Source organism: Ips typographus, linkage group LG2 (assembly GCF_016097725.1).
Source record: "Ips typographus isolate SLU linkage group LG2, UJ_Ityp_2.0, whole genome shotgun sequence".
Lineage (NCBI taxonomy): Eukaryota > Metazoa > Arthropoda > Insecta > Coleoptera > Curculionidae > Ips > Ips typographus.
In genome coordinates, this window is record NC_138423.1 from 15,678,947 (window position 1) to 15,701,767 (window position 22,821).

General features: G+C 34.2%; 1 protein-coding gene and 1 long non-coding RNA gene across 3 annotated transcripts in view; one reads left to right on the plus strand and one right to left on the minus strand.

Annotated features, from left to right (window-relative positions):
- The window catches only part of LOC145725058 (putative NADPH-dependent quinone oxidoreductase VAT1L), a 42,201-nt gene extending 21,980 nt beyond the window's left edge, over positions 1-20,221 (minus strand). The window contains exons 1-3 of the mRNA XM_081973636.1: positions 19,805-20,221; positions 8,196-8,325; positions 3,494-3,709 (exon numbers count right to left, since the gene is read on the minus strand). Of these exons, the coding sequence (XP_081829762.1) occupies positions 3,494-3,709; positions 8,196-8,325; positions 19,805-20,073 (615 nt within the window). The 5' untranslated portion in view covers positions 20,074-20,221. The remainder of the gene's footprint in view (positions 1-3,493; positions 3,710-8,195; positions 8,326-19,804) is intronic.
- Positions 1-22,821, plus strand: part of LOC145725065 (uncharacterized) — a 45,292-nt gene that overhangs the window by 15,018 nt on the left and 7,453 nt on the right. Inside the window, exon 1 of one of the 2 annotated variants that reach the window (XR_014177157.1) lies at positions 20,844-21,127. The exons of the other annotated variant lie outside the window; for it this stretch is intronic. This is a non-coding gene — a long non-coding RNA (uncharacterized LOC145725065). Of the gene's footprint in view, positions 1-20,843; positions 21,128-22,821 lie in introns of those variants that run through there. 2 annotated transcript variants of the gene reach the window in all.

Genomic DNA, 22,821 nt, shown 5'->3' on the forward strand with positions numbered 1-22,821 from the left:
TATGTAGAGAGTTATTATGTCTAGTAGAACTAACTGTGTCTTAAGCTCTTCAAATAGAATCCAGAATCCTGTGTGTCCTGAGGATGACCCAAATAAAAGGGTTGAAAGGTCCACAACAGTGGAAAAACTCATTGTGTATAAATTCAGATTTGTTTTTGGAAAAAGATAAAATAACTTTAGTTGAACCCTTCAGTTGCAAAATACAAGAACAATATGACGTTTTAAATATTCACATTAAATGTCTATCACATTGTCAATATCATCAGTCAGTTCCGAAAAGCGGGATAAAATGAAAGTCATGATGCCTCCAAATTTGATTTATAGATCTACTGAATTGTCGTTTGAAGGGTTAAAAGCTTCATATTCAAAATATATTTTCGCAGTAGAGAGGTCCTTGGCACTTAATGTGCTTTATTTAATTAAGTTAGATATTTACGACATTCCATGGGAAAAATTTAGATAAGAGTTGCAAGCAGTTGTGTTAGTATTATTTGAATGTATAAAAAAATATCAACCAGGCCTTAAGCTAATAGAACACAAAGCTTTCTGGGGTTTATTTAAATGTAAACACACTTTTCTTTTGTGTTGGTTGTCTGTCTTCAGTCAGTAGTATTATCAACAATCTCACCCAACGAAAATAATATTATCTTGATCATAGGCTAGACACCATCATAACAGAGAACACAAAACTTTTTTTAAATGGAGTTGCTTTGAAAGTTTAGGCTAACCAATAACAAGTTTCATTAAATATGCAAAGCAAATTAATGCTAACTACAATAGTTTTTGCCTGTACATATTTGTGTGATCTAAAACTAAACCTAAAATTCAAAATTGCATAACTGCAACCTGTATACTCCTGACCACAACAAAAACCAGATTAACCCCCGCGCGGTCTTGAAACAACATTACAAAGTTACCTGTTCTAATTACCAGGAATATCACATCCCAATTTAGATCATAACATAACCACATTTAGAAGCCAAACCCAAGCGAATGAAGTTGATAACGAATATCCGAGCGACGGAAACTTCGAGGCGACCGAAAGTTTGTCAACTAGTAAAATTATTTACCAAATACTCGTTCAGAGTCTATGAATACAAATTAAGCAAAAGTTGGTCTGGAGTTTTCACGGGTTATGTAGGAAATTGTGGAGGAGGTTTAACATGATTGGATGGACCGTCAAGCTGCCGGGTGTGAGAAATCGACTTGCGGTCATCGACTCTGCTGCACGTGTACACTTATGCAAAGACTGGGGGATGATTTAAGTGTTCTCAGGGTAAAACCCTTCTCAAACATCTTGTATAAGTTATGAAAAATGTTTTAAAGCTTTTTGAGCAAATTGATTTGCACAGAAAATTCAAAAACCGTAAAACTGGTGGGTTTTACTGGTTACACTGATAGTATTGCAAGTGACAACTGTAAATATTTATAAAAATGTATTTTCAAGTCGTTTTTAAAGCGGTTTTTTTTATCTAATACAAGTCTATTTGTCGGTTTTCCGACTCGATTTTATTAAATAAAACATTTATAACAAATCGTAATACTCAATGTAATCATCACCCGGTGCGGAAAATTGCTAGGAGAATGCTACATAGACAGCACTTAACTGCCGGTCTCGTATTAAAACCACATTAAACAGACTGTTAACTTTGATAGTGTATATTCCAGTCGATTATATGACTTTGCTAACTATTGGTTTTAATGGACATAAATGAGGTTAGAAAGAATTAAACAGCCAATTTAAAGTTAGTGAAACTTTGTTCAAGATGGTGACAAAACTGGCTAAAGTATTAAAAGAAGAATCAAAGAGACATCGAAGTTTAAAGCAGAAGATTTATAGGCATGAATTAACAGCTGAAAACTTGAAGGCATGATAATTATCCCTTCCTCCTTATCCGCTTTCACACACCCTATTCAAGTCAGATGGATTCATTTTCTACATCCTAGTTAAAAAAAGCTTCAGTGTTATTTTTAGATAAGTATTTTAAATAAGGGATTTTTTAAATCGTTTTAAAAGCAGTTATAGTGTTAATAAATAATAGCTTAGATCCAAAGCTAGAATTTGTATAGCCAAAGGCGTTAGAGGAACATAAATGACCTGAAGGCCTAAACAGCCCGAGGAACAGGTTTCGGCTTGATGGGCATTATACTCTCGCTAACGCCTGTGGTGCATACAATGTTTTATGTTTCACCTAAATTCAGCAATTATTTGCTGTTTCTAATATTAAAAAAGGTTTGAGGGCGTTATGATGACGCCTGCCTATAATGCCCTCAGATTGTTATGAACACTATAACCTACACCGTTTCCAAAGTATTATGTATTTATAACCTATAGGTGAAACAAAAATAAACTAATAAAACTAACTTATTCTACTGCTTTTAAAAGATGTAACTCTTTGGATGTAGAACAGTGTAAAACCAGAATGTTTCACTCTGTTAACGTTTTGCTTTATTTGAAAAACTTCTGTAAGACAGTTTTCTTTGTAATTAAATGTCAGCTTTACAAACAAAGATAAGCGTTAACAGAGTGACAAATCTTGCTTTGCCACTCTGTCTTAAATCTATAGAAATACACACTGTATAGATCAAGATTTTAGTTTTGTATTGTAATAGATTGGTTTTGCATTCCTAATACAAAATTCTGTTGTTAAAGAAAGTTAAAATAAGTAGCACTTCATCTTTAGTTGTTTGTCGATGTTTGGACTGCAATTTAGGCTTTCTCAAGCCAAGAGAAGTAGATAAATGAATATAATTGTCAATTAATATTAATTTGAAAAAAAAAAACATCAAATTCAAAAGATATGCAAAACCACAAAAAATTTTAGATACACATGGCTTTGGAAAAAGACTGGAATAACAGTCATCTTCAGTATAAGGCATAATAAATCTTCACGCTTTTTAAAACTGTAATGCAACAAAACCGTTATTACAAGTTATTCTTAAATTTCACTCGGTTCTAGGAAGAATAACAAGCAATAGTTAATGATTATTCTAAAAATAGACTCCAAATTCAAAATATGAATCTAAAAGCAAGGTAAACATGTTAAAACTCCAACTTATTTGTGAACAGTAAGTTTACGACCGTGTACCGCATATCAAAGAACATCTCAGGAAAATAATAAACACACTATTATGCATATTTGTACGGAGATCAAGGATATCAAAAGGAAACGCTCTTGAAATCTTTAAATCAACATCTAAAAAGCTACTGTAAGAAATTCGGTTACTTTTACTGCACTTTTAATTAAATCTGAACAACAATGTTGCAATGTTTATGTTATTGCGGTCGTCACATGTTAATAGTGTGGCAACAATTGTTTTAGATGTAATTTTCCATAGTGAATACAATTATTCTTATTAGTCAGTGTAAAGGGTTTATTTCAAATTTGTTAATTCAAGTTTTTATGGGTAGAAAAATTGGTGAGTAAATTCTTAATGGAAAGCAAAATTGATCTCTATCAGTGTTTGAAAAGAACAATACTCATAAACTTACCACTCCACCTCCAACTGAATGCACCAGAATTGATTTTCCCTGAGTTAGACCGCCAATTTCGAAAAGTAATATGTAGGCCACAGTGTAGTTCATGGTGATGGTAACCGCATCCAGGTAGGACAAGTCATTGGGCAATTTATAGACGTATTTGGCAGGGACCGCCACTAGTTCAGCCCAGGCCCTGTATTCCGGAAGAGCTACCACTCTATCACCAATCTAGAACGGAAATTTTTATTAGTTTATCTCACAGGAAATGAATCCATGTTATAGTTAAACTATTGCAGTCAATGGCTTTAGGGTTTCCAAAAATATTAAGTAATAAATCGTGAAGTAAAACGATTGACTGGAAATTTACGACACCCAATATGTGTCCAAGTAAATCCTAGAAAAAATTAATGTTTATTGCCCTGGGTGAGTTTTTCCCAGAGATTTTTGTTTAAATACGTCGCACACCAAATCGACTCTATCTATCTCGATTTTTCACAAAAAAGTTGTTTACATCCGTCCCAAATCAATACGGATAAGCATGAATATTTAGTTCCTCGCCCAGTCTAAATACGAACACCGAAAGAAAATCAATAAACAATTATTTGCTTTCTATTGCCTTGCCTTTCTACGAATTATTTAGACTTATTTATTGTATAACCAAACTAAAATATTATAAAATTAACCGTTATGAAATTAGTCTCGAATTTCAAAAAAAAGACAAAATTTTGTACAAAAAAACATGATAAAACAGTTCCTGCTACAAAATATGAACTATTAGTGGAGATAACCATGGACAGCTACAGAGCCAGTCAAGTGAAATGAAACAAATTTGTTATTCAACTGACTTTTTACTGATATTTGATTACGCATCAATACTTAGACTATCAGCATTATTTACTATAATTATCCGTCATAAATTGACTTTACAAAAAATTGTATCATTATACTATGACAGAAACACTGACTATAGGAATTCCAGAATATTTAAAACTGTAAAATACCCAGTTTTATCACACTCAGGCCGGTTTTCACCAGAAACAAACAAAACTGAGTTTATTTTAAACGAAGTTCTTAAACTCGGTTAGCCACGCATTATTTTCACAAACGCTGTCTTTTTCCAACCATATTGAGAAAACAGATGCTTTAAGTTTACAATAAAAAATTCAAGAGTAGATTAAAACAGCAGACGCTTTTAATGCCAGAGGTATGTAAAACAAAAATAGACAATTAACGTTGGGAAATTTGAAGAAAGTAAAAAGAATACTTACTAAACAACGACAAAGTAAAATTGTCACATTTTAAGTAGGACTTAAGTTATAAGCTCACACACAAACATTTTTTTCAAAATTGGTTATCACAATATAATGCAACTTCCAAAAAACTTTTGGTTTGAAAAAAATTTGGTTCAAACTTTAACTGAGTTTAGGAAGCTTAACGGCAGTTAAAAATTTATAAAGGCCAGTGGTGAAATCCGGCCTCAAAGAATAATTAGAATACTGAATTGCTCACTCCCATCAGTATATTGTTAAATTCATATTTTCATTATAAATTAAACGTTTCTAATTAAGTTAAATTAACAATAAATTACTCGAAGATAAGGTCTTAAAACTCCCTTTAATAGTTAACCGTGATAGTTATTAAAGTTATGGCACCCCTGTATAATGTTAAAAGTCAATTCCAAAAACTTAAGAAGCTCGCGTGCCATTCTAAATAGGAGTTGATGTATGCAAATTACTAATTTATACCGGGTGACTCAGGAATTAGTTGCTAAGCAATTACACTACTACGATTTCGTGAGGAACGAAACTTTAGGGGTAGAAAAAATTAATGCAGCAACAAAAATACCCAACCGCTGAAGCTTTGAATCGAAACAAAGCTGCTTTTCAACGCATTTTAAATCCTAAACTAGGTGCACCTCCATTACCCACACCAGGAATACACGAACTCTGCAGTAACATCTCAAGTTGCGACAAGAAATATATGCTCTAAACAAAAGGGAAATTCGAGAAAAGTCAGCCCACACACAAAAAATCTAATGAAAACAAGAAATGGATCGAGAGGACCAAGGATAGGAACATCCGAAAAGATTTAAGAAATCATAAGAACACAATCGAAGATAATAGAAACATGAAAGTTCTAGATCCAAATTATCAAATGAAAGGTCAAATATGACTAAAGTAAAAAACAAGGAGGGTATTGTGGTGAGCAATCGTAGTGAAATGCAGTGACTGCAGTTCAGGACTTCTATGGAAACCTGCACAGTTCTAAAGGGCCGTCAATACCAAAGGAAAATACAAAATGTGGGATCCGAAGAAGTCCCTGAAATAAATATCGGAGAACTGGAGATCGCACTACATCAAATGAAAAACAGAAAGAGTCCAGGTGAAGATCTAATCACGAGCGAAATGATTAAAATAGGAGGTGAGACGCTGATGGAGCATGTAAGATTGTTGCTGAATGAATGTTTGACAGAAGGTAAAATCCCAACTAAGTGGCAAAATGCAGAAGTCATCCTATTATACAATACAGGAGACCGAAACAACATAGATAATTATCGACCTATCAGCTTATTATCGCTCTTAGACAAACAATTTACGAAAATAATAACCAACCGGTTGACGAATAAGATGGACTCATACCAACCTAACCTAACCTAACCCTCCATTTGGTCTTCATCGACTACCAAAAGGCTTTTGACTCTGTCGAAACCTGGACAATTCTAGAATTCCTAGACAATGCAAGGATCGACTCTAGATACTTAAACCTCATCAAACAAATCTATAATAACGCTTCCATTCATGTAAGAATAGATGATGAGTTAAAAACCGACAGTATTCCAATCAAGAGAGGAGTAAGGCAAGGAGACACCATCTCACCAAAACTTTTTACCCTTGCCCTGGAGGATGTCTTCAAAAAGCTTGACTGGCAAGAGAACGGGATTAATATCGATGGAGAACGTCTAAACCATTTACGATTTGCAGACGATATTGTAGTCGTTGTCAGCACAGGCGAAGAGCTGAAAAACATGCTTCGGGAGCTTCATCGAGCATCGCTGCAAATTGGACTTGAAATGAACTTGAACAAAACAAAGATCATGAGCACAGAAGACATCCAGGTGACCGTTAACGACCAACCCCTGAAGGTTGTCTCGGAATATGTTTACTTAGGCCACAAAATTCAACTTGACAAAGAAAATCAATCTTCTGAAATCACAGGAAGAATAGGCCTCTTCTGGGCAGCCTAGGATTTATCCTTAAATCTAGTGAATTTCCTATAAATTTGAAAAGCAGAGTGTTGGATGCCTGCGTGATGCCGGTTATCACATATGGACTAGAGGCAATGGCAATTACCCGCCAATTTGCCAATAAACTGCAAACCACCCAAGGAGCAATGGAGAGGGCTATGATAGGAATCACTCTAAAGGATAGAATCCGCAACGAGGAGATTCGTAGAACTAAAGTGACAGATGTTCTAAGGCTTGTGGCACAACTGAAATGGAGATGGGCAGGTCATGTGGCAAGGCAGGTTGACCACAGGTGGGCGCATAGGATACTAGTTTGGCGTCCAAGAGAGACCAAACGCAGCATTAGTAGGCCCCAGAGACGAAGGCGAGACAATATCCAGAATGTTGCAGGAAGGAATTGGACCCGGACTGCTAGAAATAGAACGGCGTGGAGGTATTTGAAAGAGGCCTACATCCAGGAGTGGGTACATACGGACTGAGAAGAAGAAGAAGGGGTAGAAAATGTGAAATAATATTTTTGATACTGTCCAATTTGCGAAGAAAAATGAAAGCAAACTTTCAGTCAAGATAACCTCATAAATTGAACTTAATTTTTGTAGAGAGATATCAGTCAATCATTCAGATAGAATCTTCAATTGCAAGACATCTTAAACACCATTTAAGATAATCTTTGAATAATGTAACAAATTGTTTCATTAGTCGCCAATAATATGTTATAAACAACCTCGAATCCAATAATAACCGTATTGTTTTATTTTTCGGGATCATTAATAAATTACAAACAAATCCATTAGTTGCAACCGGGAAAATAAGTGCTTTAATTATAAGCACACTTATCAATCATAATGTTTAATTATAAATTTTCAAAATGGATTGCAAAATATAATAATGTCCGGTAATTAAAAACTGGTTCTAATCATAAATGTGCCAATACTGACTAACAATAAACATTAATCTTAATAACAGTGATTCAGATTGTTTATCAACATCGTTGAGCCATTAACGCTAAGTACTTCCTTGAAATTGATATGATTAATGAGCGCATATTATTAAGTAAACACTGATGGTTGCTAATACCTGATTTATACTGTAAGAATTCTGCTAGTCACTTAAATTCTCATCGCTACAAGCAGAATCTGGAAATCGGCGAAATAAAAATCACTTTTAGAGTTATTGAAACATAAAGACTGGTTCAAAGTGATTAGCTGGAAACCAAGCGGAAATTACGCCTGGCATTTGAAACTTTTATTCGCTTTGATCGTTTAGACTCCCTTGAGCTATCGACCGCTTTACCAGACGGAACAAAACTTCCGCACAATGCTTTTTGTTTTCGACAGAAACAAGTAGCGTTAATTGGATATGGGTTTCACGTAACACGCACATCGGTCAGTCGGAATCAATCAACCCGACTATACATTTAATTATCAAAAATAAGGTTTCAAGCAGCAGGATTTGTTCATGTATACTTACTTGAAAGTCTTCAACACCTTCACCAACTTGCTCGATATCTCCGGCACACTCAAATCCTAAGATGAATGGACATTTTGGTGGAGAATCGATGGCACCTTGGCGTACCATCAAGTCTTGGAAGTTCAATCCACTAGAAAGTAAAAAATGTTTAAAAAAATTGTAATAATTTAGATCTACACAATAATAATATACAATATTTAAATCCAATCAATTTTTTCATTTATAAGTTGGGAATTCTGTATGTAACTTGTCTTGTGCTGTTGTTAAGGATTCATCAAGTTAAGTAGCTTAACATTCTTAAAAAGTACTTGACGAAGTAAATACTTTAAAAATAAGTATTTGTACAAACTTTAAGGGATAAATCTTTGACAAGTTTCAACCAAAAATTTCTACTTTAGGTTAGTTAGGAACTTTTTGCCTCTTGAATTTTTTTGATATCATTCTGAAGTTATTTGTATTACAAAAAATGCTTCGGTTTGAACCATAATTTTGAATGAATTTGAACCTTTTACATGTAATCGTTATGATTATTGAAACACCACGAATATTCAAAAGAGTTCGTCATGTTAAAGCGAATGGATGCTTGCAGAGTTGGTCATTTTCAGCAAATTATTGCAAATATTTTTTTACTTACTTCCATAAATAGTTCAGTTCAGTTTTGTAAATAATTAAAAAAAGTTTATTGCATTATACATATTTTATCTTGTTTTTCAAAAACACTCTTTTCTGTTTAAGAAAAAAACAAAATTTTGGCTCTTGAACTGTCATGACTTTTTTTGCTACCAAACAAGAATTTTCTGAATCCTCTGAATTGTTTTCCATGGCTTTCTTAACATATAAAAGTTAAATATTGAAAATTATGATTCAGAGTAACGGTTTTTTTGAAAAATAACTCTCTAATAAGTTTCTAAGAAGAAATTCCGATTTTGTGGAAAGAAATATCAGTGGCGGGTTCTCAACAAAAAAGTTCGGAGGGGTAAAAAGAAGGAGCCACAGAACCAAAACCCTGTACTGTATATTGAGGGAAAATGGTGATAATAAATACGGATAAGTGAATGTGACATTCCCAAAAATGGTTATTTTGTATTAAGATCAAAATTCAACAAGGAAATTCATCTACTCCGCGTATATCAGCAGAAACAACGACATTAAATTAATTTGTAGTTGATGTTAATGAATTTACTAGCTGAATATTAAGCTAAATACAAAATAGCCAACTTAAATTCTCCCTGCACAAATTGAAACAAGCCCATCGATTTTTCTCTCTTTTAGTATTGTCTGACATCGGACGTTATTTTGCCAATTTTGTATTGTCTGGCGTTTGCGAAAGAATTGCGACGCGGTATCCTAAAGTCAAATCACTTTTCTGTCAAGTTTAATGCACTCTACAGGGTGATTCCAAAGTTGGTGCTTTCCTTTCACATGCGAATAGGGCTTCAAAAAATAAGGTTTTTTCTTTGACTTTTTTCGAAATATGAACAATAACCAAGATACAGGGTGTCAAAGTTTTACTGAAAAAAAAACAAAATAAAAAATAACTTAAATCTTATTTTAACTAACTACAAGTTATTCCTTATTAACAGACATAAACAAAAACAAAAGATTTCAACCGCCTTTGAACTAATTTTTAATAATTTGACATTTTAAATTAAAACAGCATTTAATTTTAGGCACGCATTAAGACGGTTTTAATTTTTTTACTCGAAAGCGGTGCGTCGTAGCAAAAATTAATAAAAGGGGTTTTATTTTTAGAATTGAACAAGGAATTCAATAAATTTTATGTTGAAAAAAAAAATCAGTGGGGTAATATTTTTTTTCGAAAATGTTTTAAAAAAATTATACGCGCGCCACTGGTAAACGCAAGAAAATTGTTGTTTCATGGAAAATTTCCTTTCCACGTAGCTACTGACTTTGGAATCACCCTGTATAAAGGCAGTTCAACTTGGAACATCAAATGTTAATTTAACTACTTTTCTGTGTGTCAAATTACTGGATTTTTCAAGTACTTAGGGACTACTTGATTTGACTTGAAAATCCAGTCAAGCAGTAAATCCCTAAAGATTATACTTATTTAAGTCCTAAATTACTACAATAGTGTATTTTCTATTGACAAGTTGATTTATGAATGGTAAATTAAAGTTTCTAGCATCCAAAGTTTCTATACGTGATATTGGATAAAAATCGAACTGTATGGAACACAGCTCATCAATTCAGTAAACCAGACACTGTTTTCATTGAAAGCAATTTTTACCAATAAACCTTGTCTGCGTTTTTCCCATTAAAATAAAATAAATAAAACCGTCTCACAATGCGGTCTGCGATCAATCAAGCCTACCCAAATTAAAACACTTAAACCAATTTTACGAGAATTCTGGAATACAGGGGGAACGCGCTTTGAATTATGACTCATTCCATCAAGTCCTGGTCATATGAGTAAATTATTAAGGTTATCGGGTAAAAACTTTTTGGGTCACACCAAACAGGATGATTGTTAAAATCGACAAACCCCGGTATAGCCACAGCAGTCAGGCAATATAAAATACAATTATTCTATTCTATTTTCAACTGCAGGACCTGCAGGGCTCGGACACGTCTGCACCATACTCTGCAAGGGGTAAATGCACTTCCGGACTGTAAGGCGCCACGATGCATACTTTATTATTTTCCCCCCTTGTTACAAGCCGTCTTTCCTGGCCTTTCCAGCAATTTTCCTACTATAATGCACTCATAAGCCCTATCATTGTCCGACGTGACCCCACTTCGCAATAGGGAAATCTTTATGAATGCTGGTATTGTTAAGGGCTTAACGTTGGTTGGTTGAGTGCTCATTTGCTAACTCCATAAGTGGAGACAACAATCACAAAAGGAAATGGCTAGTGACGTGGATTTTTGACAATTTAAATAACAATAAATACGACAGGAAATTATTTAATTTGCATTGTGTGTGACTAATTAAAACTTTATTGTTTTTACAAAATATTTTCAGTATTATCAGTTAGTTCATAAATGTCTGAACTTGATGGGAACTTAATCCGTTTTATTGGCCCTATTAACCGAGCCAGATGGCATTAGACATGCTGGGTAATTGGACATTTGCCAAGCGGTAAACCACACACTTAATGGTGACAAAAAAATTTAGTCTGATAGACCAAACTGGTTAATGAACCCTAACATTGTTCATCAAAAACAATTAAAACGCTTGTTTTTTAGGGTTATATTTTCCCATAGAAACGCCTGCATAGCTATTTTAATTGACTTTAAGCCACAAAGCTTCAAATTAACACTTAATACCAATAATAACAGCTATTGATTCCATATAATGCATTCATTATAGGCAACGACCAGGAGGGCTTAGACCTGACTAATAGATGAGAGAAAACAGTGATAAAGCTGAATGGAATTCTTGGACTAATAATAGACTTCTCGAAAAGATGAAACATCCCGACTGACGGATCCTGGGCTATTGGATAATGGCCTTAGTAATTTACTAAATTACCCCCCTGAATTAAGATATTTATAAGTCAGCGTTCAGATTTTTTTAACGGCTAATTTACGCTTGAATTGATTAAAATGTGTTTTGATAGGGGCTACGGGTTCACACATCGACGGTTTAACACCAACTACAAAAGGTGTTTTTATGGTTCGTAAAATATTATTATTATGACAGGTTATCAAAACGTATTTGGTGATTTACGAGAAGAGGTTGATTCAGAGAAATCGTAAAAGCAAGTAAAATTATTAAAAGTTTACTTGTCTAAAAGAGAAACTGATAATTTGGTGAAAAATAGTAGTAAGTCTGACTAGAACTTTGTTCGGAACCAAATTGAGAAGTCCTGGGGCTGGTCCAGGTGGTCCCAATTGCTGAGAAAGCTCGTTTGGACACCGCACTAGTAAGAGGAATTCATAGACCAACTGTAAAAATTGCTCTCGATTTCCGCCATTTTGCTAAGTTCCGGACCAAATCTGGTCCCGGGATCCTAAAATCACCCAAAGTCCCGGGACTGGAAGCCCTAAATTGTAGTGAGTGGATCAATAAAATGCAGATTTAATGGACTAGAGAAAAATAAGAAAGTCACTTTGCTCTGGGGTACAAGACGCATAATAATTAGGGAATTGAGAAAGTTCTTTGGTAACGATCCTTGGAAGGATAAGATTCTAGCATTGCTAGATAGTTTATGACTAGTACTACGTAGCGGATGATTAACTAAAACAGGACGTTGTATTTGAAACCTAAAAATCATTAGAAAAGCAGGTCTGAAACAAAAATGTATGAAGAAAAAATGGGCCTAAAAACTGGGTAAACCGTTTATAAAACAGGCATCAAACGCTTGATTGATGGTATTAGGTGTTATTAGAATTCCAAATTTTGAAAACTTCATTATATATCTTCAAAACGAGAATATTTAAAAAGAAACTGATCAGGATAACAACAAACACACATGGGAGAGATACTTTGAAAATCTATCTAGTGACACACACATAGACGAGATAATAAGACTGGAACGTAAAAATGATCACAACGAAGACAAAGAGGACCAAAATCAGACAATATGACAAAACCAAAAATTGAACTAGTAGAAATCCACCATATGTGCAATATTCATTTTAAGACAAATAGTGGAAAAAGCCATTGACATAACAAAATTGCTTTTATGTGCTTTATTAAAGGAGAGAATCCCAAAACAATTATTGAAATCATTACGGAAAAGAACATCAGAAATAGCACGTTTATAAAAGCAAACAATAAGTTTTCCAACAAGATACCAGTTTCAACACGAATGAGGCAAGGGGATAGACTTAGCTAAAACTCTTTAATGTCTGTTAATGTATTAATGGATCATCAAAAAAGTGGATATAAACTGGGCAAGAAGGAATTTAAAACAATTTGCTATACGCTGATAACATCGGAAGATGAGGACCATCTGTAGAAATGTCTTTACAGATTTTGAAATTTGCAAAGGAACTAAACATAGTGATCTCTGTTGCCACACACAACAACATAAAGATGAAAAATTTATTTACGAGTCGGAATCTAACCATGGAACTTAGGATGAGGATGCTGCAGACCTTTGTGGTGCTACCGTAGAATGTGGAGGATTCCATGGACCGATAGAATTGCTAATGCCGAAGTGCTAAACCGGATGCAGAAGGAGTGCGAAATAGTTAACGCCATAAAAAAGAGAAAGCTCCAATATCTGGGTTATATAATGAGAGGACAGAAATACACACTTCTACAACTGATAGAAAGATTAGGGGAAGACGGAACATTGGCAGACGCCGCGTGTCCTGGCTAAGGAACCTAAGGGATTGGTTTGATTGTAGCAACGTTCAACTGTTTAAAATAACCAAAATAAATACGCTAAGATCAATTACGGGCAAAATACTTTAGTTATGAAAAACCAGTCATACCATTATCATACCAAGAAAGCATGAAAACTCTTTTAGACAGTGAGAAACCGCGATATCAGAGTCCAATGTGACGTTCCAACCATTGTACGATCAGAGGAAAGTAAGATGGTCCAGAATGGCTATTAATCGACTATCCAAAATTGCAAAAGAGGAGAAATCAACCAACCGTAGATCTCCAGGAAGACCCTCCAAACGATGGTTCGAAGGAGATTTGGATGAATAAAAACAAAGACTGTTAAAAACTGTCGGCGTTTCGCAAGTTCTTTCCTCAAGACTAGAAAATTATACAGGAGCATATGTAGTAAGAAATAACAAACATTTTGTTATTAGGTTACATTTTGACTTCATCTTCAACACTTTTTTCTACCACCCCTATAGAAAATAAGATTTTCCTCCCTCATTTGAGAGATGAATGTATCACTTTAACCTAGAGAGTGAAAGTGCCACTGGGTGCGGATTCTTGAAACGAGGAAAGGGAGTTATCGAGAGAAAGGTCTGTAGAATGTGACAGGAATCTGCCATTGTCAGCTTCTTCTGTAACATTCTATCAACACTTCCCTTAAAAATTCCGTTCCCCAGTTTCAAGAATTAGGGCCCAGAGAGACTGAAAGTATTTTCCTCCAATGGGAGAAAAAGTGCCACAAGTAAGTCACACTTTCTAACGACAGTTTGTCACTTACTTGACAAATATAATAGGACGAAATTTAATAAAAGTAGTGCTCAACTTCACCCTCTATATTTCACTCTTACCAAATTACATCACTTTATCTTCTGGGCAGAATAGAAGGGAAATTACTAAAATTGGAAACAAAAAACATAATGGATTTCCTAAACATACATTCCTGTGTTTATAGAATGTGTCGAAAGTGCGAAAAGTAAATTGCTGTCTAGAATCCCCAACTTTAAAGGACACAAAGTCAAAGCAAAAAAAGGGAAAATCCTTTTAACAAACCCGATTCAGGAGACGCGACATGGTACTCTTAAAAGCGAATAAATCTAATTTATCTACGATACCTCCTTGGCAGACAATTTCCCTGGAGCGTTCTTATCGGAAAACAGTGACATCCGGTAAAAAACCGTTCTAAGCCATTACCGTATAGCATATTCATGACCCATCCCAAGCGTTTCCAAAGATTTAAACAGAAAATATAAACGTCGTGGGTTGGTAAGAGAAGACAGCTCTCAACGCTGATGTCTAAGATAACAGGCTTTATTGGTGGTACCCATGATTGCAAGCGCCCTTGTCAGGCTAGTTATAAAGTGCTTCCGGTCTTGTCAGTCAAGATTAAGTGCCAGCCTAATGAAATTAAGAAAGGAATTTAAAAGTATTTATTATTTATGAATGGCTCTATTAAATTAGTCTGGACAACTTTCTCAAGATGGCTGGATGGGAAACAGTCAGTAAAATGGTCAGTACTTTTTTTGATAACCATTACCTTAAAAACAGGTGGAGGATATCCGGTCGTGTAATGACATTTCATAAAACTAAAAGATCACAGTCCAACAAAAAATTGGAAGAAATATCTCCTACCTGCATGGATGTTAACAACTCAAGCAACACCAAATGTGACAAAAAAGATCGTTTAGTTTCGACCTGATTTCAAAACCAAAACGTAGTTCTCCTAACACGTTCCAATGTTAATTTGTTTACGTTGCTTGCAAGCTAATGAGCTGTTATTCACTTTTTGATGTTTTTGTTATCATGAGTAACAAGTATTGAATATTTATTTTATCGTTTTTATCTTATCACCAACAGGCATTTTATCCAATAATCCATGTCGTGCAGGGGAAATATGGTTTTGCAAAATTAAATCAATTTTCACTTCATTCGCTGTTCATTTTACAGACCTTTTCTAATATTTTAACATTTTTTAATTTATGTTATCAAAAATAACGTATACGTAAGTCTTATGTTTAAATCCTCTAGTTAAACAAATAACGGAAGGTTCTGAAGAAAAGTGTTAAGACGACAAAATATGCATAATCCAAACAAACATCGCCCTATTTAAATACACTTGTTATATTGTATAAAATCTTTATCAGTATTGGATGTAGGTGTGTTTGATATCAATATGAGACTCAAGTTCATGAGAGTATTTTGGACAAAAATAGATCTTTGAGATTCTTCTATTCAAAGTGAATTATTACTTAATTTTAGCAATATTTAGCCTCCACATTGGATACAACACACAAATACAAATTTACTAGATTAGTTTGAATAATGGCCAATTTAAAGGAAGGAAAAATTGAGTTTTGTTAGTATCCATATAGAATAAATATCAATTTTGATAGGTAATAATCTATAATAATTAACCCTGCCTGAAGATGGCATTTTTTTAAGTTATACCTGCTGATCTACTGAGCTAAAATATTTTCAATGATGTGGTGTTGTCACGTATATCAGAAAAGTGGTTCAACTCTGTTACTTTCAATAAGACACCCTGTAGGTATATTACTGTATTTTTTTTAGTACGTTATTTAATCTTAATTATCTTTGAATAACCCTTTCCTATGCCTAATTCCATTAGTTTTCGAGTTTTTTATTTATTTGTATTTTTATTTCCTTCAAACATAGCTGTAATAAAATTGTTTTGCTAAACACCAAAAATTATTAAAATGTTCATTTTTTCAAATGGATTTTCTTGTCTTTTGTCCGCTATTTTAAAAGACAATTAAAAGGTCTTGAAAATGATATATCAAGTTCCTTTACCTAAATAATATTTTTTCATAAATAAAAGCCAGGTTCTGTAAGAATTAGACAAAGAATTAGATTATCTTGTGATAATAACATGATATATTGAAAGGAATTTAATTCCAAATTTAATTTTCTATTATACCTACTTAATATTTGACAAAACACAACATGAGTTAGGTTGTTCAAGATATTTAACCACTGCAATGTTCTTTAAAAAAATTGAGCCAATATTCCTGAACTTTTAGATATTGTGGTTATTCTAACCCTTCTTCGTGTATAAATAAATATTCTTTCAGAATGATTTTCCTGTTAAAAATATGTATTTGTAAACCACTAACTTTATAAGGCAAAAATGTAAATTTCTATCGCAGCAAACTAGTTTCTTCACTCAAACCACTAAAATCAATCAATAAAAAAGTTCGATTTTCCCAGGATTTTTCTCTATTTTGTTTCTTTTTTTATAACTCCGCAAATTACAAGTTGATGTTTTCGCTTGCTAGAATTGGAAAGTCAAAAAGTTGTATTCTTAGTTTTGGCATGTTTTTGTACTAAGGTTAGTGTTAATATCACCATAAAATTAAAGACTAAATAATGAGAAAAAAATGCCTAGACTTTAATGCAAAATATAAATAAAAATAGCATCAATCCAACTGTTAGCATCACTTACTAACATTGTTGAACAAAAATCCATGTTGTCACAGATAACAGAGACAAACAAATCTGCTTCTATTATCTTAATACAATTTTTGTTAACCTGTATAATTTTTTGTTCATTAAATAAAGCTATCTAGGGATCCTAGGGTAGACGATTAAAAATTTACAATTAACTTGAATAAAACGTTTGACAAGGCCACTATCATTCCCTTTCTTTCCAACTTTGAAGGTTATTGAATAAATTGTCAATTTGTAATCCCTGTAACATAAAAAAGCAAATAATAACAATATGCATCATGGCATTACTAAAATGTTTTCTTCTTCATTTTAATGTTTCTATTCAAACTAATCTAGTGGATTGGATGTCCGAATTATGTTATGTTTTTTTAAAATCTTGAAACAATTTTTCAGTAACAATTTGGATGCTAAATATTGCTAAAATTAAGTAGTATCTTAATCTATTTTTGTACAAAATTCTACTCAGCGGTTTACCCCTCTGTTTTCTTTGATAAAGAGAACTTTTGAGAAAATCAAAATATCATAAAATATTTTTTCTATACGTCTACCATTCAAATTTAAACTTGACAGTTTGGTAATTTCAATGAAATCCGATGGAAAACCACGAAAAATTATTAATTTTGTAACTTTCATTTTAAATATTTTAGCGACAAAACCGTACCACTAACCCATCAACTTTTATACGTCAATAGAAAGCTTGTTTCATTGGCTATACATTGACATATAAGAGTTTATACAAAGTCAAATAGCAAATAGTTATTGACGATTGAACAAAAAAATGCACCAAAAAAGTCATAAAAAAATTAGTCTACTTTCACGCCCTCTAGCGGTCAAACCCTCCAACCTATTAACCTAGGTTGGTATATTTTTAGAAAGCTTATTTCATTGGCAATCCATTGACGTTTAAAGCTCCACTAAAAATGGTGCAAATAATTGAGTTATTCAAGAGTGAATGAAGGGATGCACTAAAAATAAGATGAAAAAATTTGACGCCCTCTAGCGGCCAAACCGTCCAACCTATTAACTTAAGCTCATTTCATTGGCTATGCATTGACGTATAAAACTCTACCAAAAATAGTGCAGTTAAGAGACTTTTTGAGGATTAAACAAAAGGATACACCAAAAAAATTGGGCAACGTTTACGCCCTCTAGCGGCCAAACGGTACCCCTAACCAATCAACATTTATACGTCAATGGAAAGGTTATTTTATTGGCTGTCCATCGACATTATAAAAGTATATACAATATACAAATACGCGTATTATCTACGGTTTAGTGATAGGGTGCAGCAGAAGCTCTTTTTGACAGGCTAAGGGCTAGTTTGACACCGAAAAATTAGGAAAACAGGGTTACGTGACCTACTAGGTCTACTACGATGTAACGCTTACAAATTTCGTGAAAACCTGTTTTTGCAAATGACAATTTTCTTAAGGGTCAAATTTGCCTGAAACACCGCCACTCTCCTAATGGGTTTTGCGTTATGTTGGCCACTTAGTGCAAGCGATAATCGACCTTAATGATTTTATTTCTACAGTAGTTTTGCTGTGGCTTTAGATTTGACAATCATCATCAGGTTAGGTTGTGACAAATAACAGGGCCATATCTGCCCAATTAAAAAAAAATCCTCAAAGATATTAAGAGTGGTAACAGTCAAGGAAGCTGGCCATATTGTTGGAAAGCCCATTTGATTGGCTATCCATTGACATATAACAGTTTGCAAATAAAAGAGTTATTTGACAAATAAAGGCAGTTTTGATTGGATTTGACAGCTTTTTGAGCCCATTTTTTGACCCCTCTGTATCATATATTTTGACGTTTTTCTGCACCCATTCTTAGAACAAACTTTGTTTTACCTGGACAAACACAAAAACCAAGAAAAACTTTTTCTAGTATGTGTAATGTGTAGGTAAATAAAAAATTGTTTTGGAGACTGAAAATATAAAATTTCACAAAAAATGGTAAAAATATCTCAGAAACCAATACAGATTACATAACACTAATACACAAAATATGTCTAGAATTTGACTTAGAATCCAAAAATGCAAAAATATACAGGGTCTCCCATTTAAAATAAGCAGCAAGTTGATATCTACTTTGGGTGAAATTGTTGCATGCAAATTTTCTTGTTTGCTTGTCGTTTTTTTAATAAAAAAACATTTTTTTAGACTCTCCAGTTGTGGTAATTCAGAAAATTATATTGTTAGGAATTACTGGGCATTACAAGGAATTAGTGTACAAAATTTTACTCAGTGGTTTACCCCTCGGAAAAAAACAAAAACTTAAAATATGAATTTACAAAACTACCATGCATGCATAGTCCTATTTTATGGGAAAAAAGTACACTTAGTACAAAATCCCAGTGAGCAAAGTTAAAATAAGACTTTTAATTGATACAATATTCTCCTTTGTAAGTTAAAAAAAAAACTACCCTGCAAAATCTATAATACTGTTAATCATTTGCATGATTAACAATTAACTGATCAATAGCTGAAACAAGTTGATGCTGTATGATAAAGATGTATTGATTTTTTCCTTTCCTTGTCCATATTGCCTTGCTAATGATGACAGTTATTTCCATATGGAAAGTAATTTCAAGAATGTCCAAAAATCTTTCAGGCACACAAAACCATAGTTTTTTTGAAAAGGCAAATATGTGGTTTTAATGATAAGTGATAAGGAAAGTTGCAATAAACAGAAATGCGGGTAAAAACCGCCCACACATCAGAAAACTAGCAATGTGAAGACCTTATTGAATTTAATATTATTACTATTTGAATTTGAATTTTCCTCAAAAATCTTTAAGATGTCCCCCAAAAAAAAAACCAAATCTTACCAGGCCTTGACTCTGATCAAAACTTCCCCCTTGCTGACGGAGGGCTCGGGCTTCTTAAGAATCTTGACAGACTTGAGGCCCCCAAAACCGGTCAGAACGACGGCCCTCATTTCTTTTTTGGGTGCTTCGTTTTCGGTTTCTGCAACAGGTTCAGCGGATTCGCCGGTAGTGCCATTTTCCGTAACTTTTTCCTCTTTATTGTCGCCATTAAGCACAATATTCTGTTCGCCATTTACGGCAGGGGTGGCGTTGTCTTGTTGCTCGGACATTACGAATTCGGTTTTTCTTTAAAAGGGGACGAACGATTAAAACTGCACGGACGAATTTGTTATTTTACCGGCCGGTAAACGAACAATGAACAATGCTCTAGATCGAGCAGACGGCAAGAAAGTAACAGGTGCTTTCGGCTTTCAGTTCGCTTTGGCTTGGGGCGAGTCTGAGACAACGCCTGCGCACAATGTGGCAACGCCACCGCCGCTCAGTCGGTTCGTTCCATCAACTCAGTAATGCAAGGTTGAATTGGTCCTGATTGGTTAGCTTGCATCATGACAAATCCAACCACCAATCCGCAGAGCGCATGAAAGTTACATATCCCAGCGTGAACGCAGCTATAAAAAAAACAAAACGCACCCCTCCTCAAAGTCTGCGTGAGCATGAGCGTGCGTCAAGCGGTTGGAATGTGAATAGGGAAGCTGCTGATTTATGAGTGAGTAATTTATGATGATAACACAAAAATACGGAATATTCTAAGGGTAGTTTTTTGCTTTAATTTATCCGCAATTTTGAAATTATGCAACCCTCTAGTAAGCTCATGTGCTTTCAATAATCCTAATTTAAAAACGTTCACATCGACTGTATGACTATTACGTTAAAAAGGCACTTATGGCCAACGGCTGAAACATTGAGAATAAAACTTTTTACAAACAGTTACCTAGGTATACATAAAAAAAAAACAAAGTAGAAGTATGAAAATGTAAAATTAGACGTAAATCGCCGCCTACTATACTAGAAAACTTAGAAGGTGCTTGTCAAAAATTCCAATATGGCGGAAATAGTGATGACAGTTTGCATTTGTTTGTATTGTGCAAATTGAGTTTTTTGGGGTTTAGATGAATTTTTACGGTTTAAAATCAACACTTGAGGTTATTTGCGTGAATTATTTTTGTTTGCTGCCGTTCGTAAGTTTTGCAAGCCACATTGTAACAGCAATTCAGGAAAAAACTCAACCGTGTCAGTTTTTTACTTTACAAAAAACCGGATCTAACTCAACAGTGGTTGAACACTTTGAAGTGGAATGATTTTACTCCAACCCTATACTCAATGGTAAGTACAAGTACTTTCTAGTACAGTAAACTTATTAGGTACTTGTTACATGCGCAGGTATGTGAGTTTCATTTTAAAGCATCCTTCAATGTGAGAGCAACAAAAATAGTTTTGAATGAATGTTCTTGGTAATAACATAAGAACCATTTACCAGTTTTGCTTACCTAGTTTCAAGGATTTACACATTTTCTTACATTGAACAGTGTTTAAACTAGTTTGTTGTACTTTCCAGGACAAATGTTCTAACCAATTTGTTTAGGCTGGACTTGATTGTGTATAAAAAGCTCTATCTAACACATATCTGGATCAGGAATGAAGCTTTTTTTTATTTTTCACTCACAACTTGCAATCAACTACACGAAACAATTAATCTGCATACGTTTGTGTATAAAACGAAAACCGCTAACGCCGCCATTAAAAGTGACATTTTAGGCTTTCTAGTATAGAGGGCGGTGCGTAAACTCGTAAAATATTTCAAGATGGCGGCAGTGTCACTTGTCAGTCATTGTATCAAAAACAATGTTTTTTGATTTTCTATGAAATGCTGATGTGTTCTTTTTGCTTCTTTCCAAGTTGGGCAGAGATATGAGGTAACTCAGACTCGTTCTGAGCAACGAATCTTTGCCGTTTCTGCAGCCACCACTCGTCCGAATAGTCCTGGCAGCTGAAAGCCGTTAAACCAAAAAAAAAACAATGTTGCCATCACTGCAGTCAGTCAGCAGACAAAAACAAAAAAGTGAGAGTGAGAGATGCAGAATTCAATATATAAACACAGTATTCCAGGATGATTATGAAATTTCAAAATAAAAATATCAAAAATACCAGAAAAACAAGTAGGAATAATCTGTAGAACTGTTCTAGAGATTGCCAGATATTATGTTATTTTCGGAGCTTACAGTATGCTTAACATTGGACGTTGACGATTTGCCCATATTAGGTTGAGTTAATTCTCATAGGCCCTATTTATTTTCACGCTCCATGGAGCGAACAGAGCGTTTTTGACGTCACAATGACGTAATTTGACAGTTGGTCCAATTATGTTTTTGCCAAATTACGTCATCGTGACGTCAAAAACGCTCTGCTCCCTTTATGGAGCTTGAAAACGAATGCGGCCTTGTTGTTGCTGAAACTTCACTTGGATCTCCAAAATTCTTCCTTTCTCACTGCGGCTTCAGGTCCTGTATGTTCGGTTTCCATCCCTCCATCAGCTTCAATAAAAAGTCACGATCGGTTAATACGTAACTGGTTAGGAAATCATCATCCAAAAAAACATTACTGTCAAACGGGTATACCTATACAGGGTAATTCAAATTTCGACCATCACCATTGGGATCTCGGAAACTATAAGAGATACGAGAAAGTTTAAATTGGGGCAAAGTTGCACAATTAACTTTAGATAACCTTTCCTATTGGAATGACAAAAGTCAAAATTAATTGAGCCCCTATACATCGTAGGCTTATTCTAGGCGCTTGAACATAAGCGACTTGAAAAACTGCGATATATACTCTACAAGCCGCTATCTCAAGCCACTTATTCAAGTCAAGTCAAGTCTCTTTTTTAACAGACTTGAACTTACCAAGCCTATTTGAAGCGGCTTAGAACAAGAAGACCGTGCGATGTAAACGAATTGTAAAGTTTTTAAATGACATTTGGCTTCTTTTGTGTCGATTTGTATTATGAACAAGGCTTAAAT